A 3,959-nucleotide genomic window follows, 5' to 3' on the forward strand; every position below is an offset into this window, starting at 1 on the left:
GCGCACCCATTGATGATGGAGGCTGCACAGGGTAGTGTTCCTTTTTATTTTGCTCTGTCAGTACATACTGCGCTCATAAGACAGCGCAAACTGAATCCAGCATGCCGTAAATGCACTGCCTGTGGAAGTCTTGCACTCTGTGGCGTACTTCCATCCTAGAGCTTTGAAAGGAATGCTTGTGCAAAAGCCAAAACAGTAAGTACAAAGTCATTCTCTTCTGCCCCATGTGTCCATTGGTTAAAGCTAATCGTGCATTGATTGTGCTGGTGGGACTCTATCGCAGTGGCTGTGGTAAATTTGATGATTCTGATAAGCTATTGCTTCTTCTTGATGTTAGTTGCTGCTGCTGCTGCTGCTGCTGTGTCTGATGATACCCCATATTTCCTTGCTGTGGTGAGTAAGATGGCAGGAGCAAAGAATCGGGTTGCTCATTGTGCAAAGAACTTGGTGTTGGCACCTACAGATAAAATACAATTCATCGTGGCGTTTGATTCTTTCACATGTTAAAGCTCTTCATCCTCAATGTACAAGGTGCTTAAAAATACCAGTAGTTTGCTGGCTTTTATTTCTGGGGCTGTTTGGCATGGGGTTAGCTTACCTAATGCTAGAAGGAATGGACATAAATTGCAACAAAGAACATTACAATTAGGCATTGAGAAAGTTTTTCTAATAAGAATGCACTGCCTGGGATTTGTAGGTTATCCTGAAAAGCCTGTTTAGGAACAGGGTGGACGAACGTGTCAGGAATGACACAGGTGAATGACTGAAAGGAAACAGAAATGAAATGGGGGATCGTACTGTACCTCGTGCTGTCCCTTCTAGCCCATCCTTTTTGTGAGTTTACAACGGGGTGTGACCTTGCAGTGGTGAAGTCAATATGAATTTTGCAGATGCTTTTATTGGGAATGGTATCTGCCATAGTTTTTTCATTAATTCTCAGTTATGATAAGGATTTCATTTCAATAACAAGAGTTTAATAATTTGAGGTTGGGGATGCTCTTTCAATGATTCCAGTGGGTATGTGAGGTTTTATAGACTGAGTTCAGCTCCTTTTGAGTTAATACAGAGACAACCCTTCCCCCCTTCCCCTTTCCTTTAGTATGTGTTGAATTAGGTCAAAAAATAAGTATTTTTGCATCTTCAGATCACCTGGTTCTTCCAGACAATGTGCTCCAGTTTATCTTCTTTGCCTTGTGGATTTGAAGAAATATGTTAATTTACTGAAGGGATCCAGATATCTGATCCAGATCTCATTTTATGTCGATGCTGGTAATTAAAAATCATCTTTTGACTTGTAAACCAAGCAAATTTTATACTGAATAAAGAGTACAGAATAAATCCTAAGGCAGCAATTTTCTCTGTCTAGAAATACACTTTAAATATATCCAGGATAATCTGATTATGTTTCCAATGTACAGAATTAGAAATTTCCTTTGAATTATTCTGACTGTCCTCACTGCTCCCTTCCTCTGCTGGAAGGGTACACAACACTGTATCAGCATCTCACACGTTTCAGTATCTCTAAAATCACCATTTCTGCGGTGATCAGGCTGCCGCTGAAACCTGGGGCCCTGTCTGCGCAGCCCATTCACCTTATTACTCTGTGTGTGCATTTTATACATTGTCCTCTTTGTCCTGCCCTACCTGCAGGTAGCGTTGTTGCTGATGCTGTTGGTGCTGGAGTTGCATAGGTGGCAGAGAGGATGGCTGGGAAGGAGGTGTAGTGGCGAACCCTTGGTTTAACACTGCTTGTCCCATCAGTACGATTGGAGAGCCGCTGCTGGAAGTCTGCACTTCCAAACTTTGAAACATTTGTTGGGTTTGAGAGTATCTGTGAAAGAAAGAAGTAAAACAATCAAGAACAAACTGTTGGAAGCAAAGGTCTTCTCTTAGGATAGGGATGGAAGTCCCTAGCCTTCATAAATAATTCCTAATAAAGGATTCCAGTGCAGGGTACCTGCTAATATGAAAGATTGCACCATTAACAGCACTGTTTTGACTTACTCTGTGCATGAGCTGGACTCAGAGGGCAGTATACATCTCATCTTAAAATCCAGACCACATTTGAGATTCATTAGATTCTGGTTTATGCACTTCTGCTCTTCGGCCACAACATTCACATCCCAGGCTCATTAAACCAAATGGCTTTTGATTCTGAATTACTATGCTGAGCTCCGAACTGCAGCGGAGGCGAAGTAAATACACCTCCCGTTCTGCTGCCTGTGCTCCCCTGCGACTGCCTGTGGGGGTGGTAATCTCTTACAGAAAGGAGGGATAGGGTTGATTACTTTTTAAGCTGCTCATATACATATTGCCAAGTATGGTCAGCAGTTCCCATAGCTGTGAGCCGCAGTGTAGGAACAGAAGAAGCCTCTAGAAGTCCTCCGGAGTGAGGGATGGGCCAGAAACAAAATACTCTGCTCTTCTTGCCAGCCTGCTTTTGCATCGCAAAACTTAAATATGTGTTGTTTTGTGGAAGGCTGTGGGCAAAACCACAGTGGAGCTATTGCCAACCCAGCCTAATTCTGTTTATCCTGTAACGGGTGATGAGATCATAGTGTGGCGTGTGTTCGCTCAGCAGCTGTTCAACATTAGGGGTTAGTCAGAAATGCTAGGGTTTGGGTACATATACTGGGATGGGAACTCCGAAAAAAGGGCCCTGTGAGTCAGGAAGTCTACACGAACTGGGAGATGTATCGTTGCAAATTGGGTCTCTTTTATTTGGATGCTTAAAAGCAGATCTAAAATGCTTTATATTTAATGTTGAAAAGTTTAACTCAAGATAATCTTAAACAACAATAGTGATGTTTAAAAAAAGGAAGTACAGAATACCCACATTTCTGAGGTGACATACAGAATTACTTTTAAAGTAATAATGTGCAAACAGCTGCCTTATTATCTTAGCAGTTCACAATTAAGTAGAGTGACAAAAAACAGCTAAGGAATAAAAAAAAAGGAAGACATTTTCTGACTGGTGTTTTCTGCTGCCTTCATCCGAGTTTTGAGGAGGCAACTGAGGTGGTTCGCTCAGCAGCTTTGGCGCGGGGCCTGTTGGTTCTGTCAGTTTTGACATGGGTGGATGAGGCACAGCTCCACCGGTGTCACACCAGTGTCTCACTGCCCAGACAGCATGAGGGGCTGTCTTGGCGCCGGTGATTTCAACCGGGCCAGTGCTTGACTTTCTCTTTCACATTTACCTTGGTGGGTCAGAAGTTCCAGGGCTGAAGGAGAGGGAGAAAAATTCCCCCCGCCTCCGCCTCGGCTTGTTAAAACACCTCTGGCACGCTGTGCTTCTCTCTGGCATCCTGCCTGACATGGGCAGGCAGCGTACGGCTGACCCCGGCACTGGGAGGCAGGCTCAGCGCAACAACACGTTCCCAATATTCTTAACTCCCTCGCCATCTTACTAAAGAAGGCTATTTCCCCTCAAAAGCAACCTTGATATTTTATTTTTGACGAGTCACATACTTAGCCTGGGATCCCGCCATGCTGAGGTCTGAAGGGTGTCTTGCGTTACAGGACCCGGGCATCATGGGCTGGATGGGCTGGCTGAGCAGCAGCCTGGCACAGGGGAAAAAAGAAAAAGCGACGCTGCTGTAACAGAAGGACCACACCAACCCCACATTTTGAAAACAGAGGCAGGACGCTTTGGTAGGCACGGCACAGGGCTGAGCGCTAGGAGATCTAACCTCCGCTCCCGGCCGTGGCAGGAGGTTTGGGGTGGACATTTGGGGCAGCACATGCCCTTTCTGGTGATGCGGGTGCCTCGCTGGGGAGGCCGGACGCGAGGATGATTTCGGGAGGGTGAAATCTCTTTTGCTCCTCCTGGGGGGAACGGCTTGTCTTTGAGCTCGCCGAGTAGTATTATTATTTTTTTTTTTTTTTGGTTGACACGTCTAGTTGGATGCCGAGCTCCTCGGCCCTCCCCCACCGCCCACCCGGGGCGGCCGGGGGGGGGG

The 3,959-nt window shown here is 45.6% G+C and overlaps 1 protein-coding gene across 1 annotated transcript in view; it reads right to left on the reverse strand.

Moving 5' to 3' along the window:
- Positions 1-274: 274 nt before the first annotated feature.
- NPAS2 (neuronal PAS domain protein 2) overlaps positions 275-3,959 on the reverse strand; it is a 54,294-nt gene continuing 50,609 nt past the window's right edge. Inside the window, 3 exon segments of the mRNA XM_009883121.1 lie at positions 275-457; positions 1,645-1,831; positions 3,469-3,561. Of these exon segments, the coding sequence (XP_009881423.1) occupies positions 275-457; positions 1,645-1,831; positions 3,469-3,561 (463 nt within the window).

This window comes from Charadrius vociferus, unplaced genomic scaffold (genome assembly GCF_000708025.1).
Source record: "Charadrius vociferus isolate BGI_N301 unplaced genomic scaffold, ASM70802v2 scaffold92, whole genome shotgun sequence".
In the NCBI taxonomy this organism is placed as follows: domain Eukaryota; kingdom Metazoa; phylum Chordata; class Aves; order Charadriiformes; family Charadriidae; genus Charadrius; species Charadrius vociferus.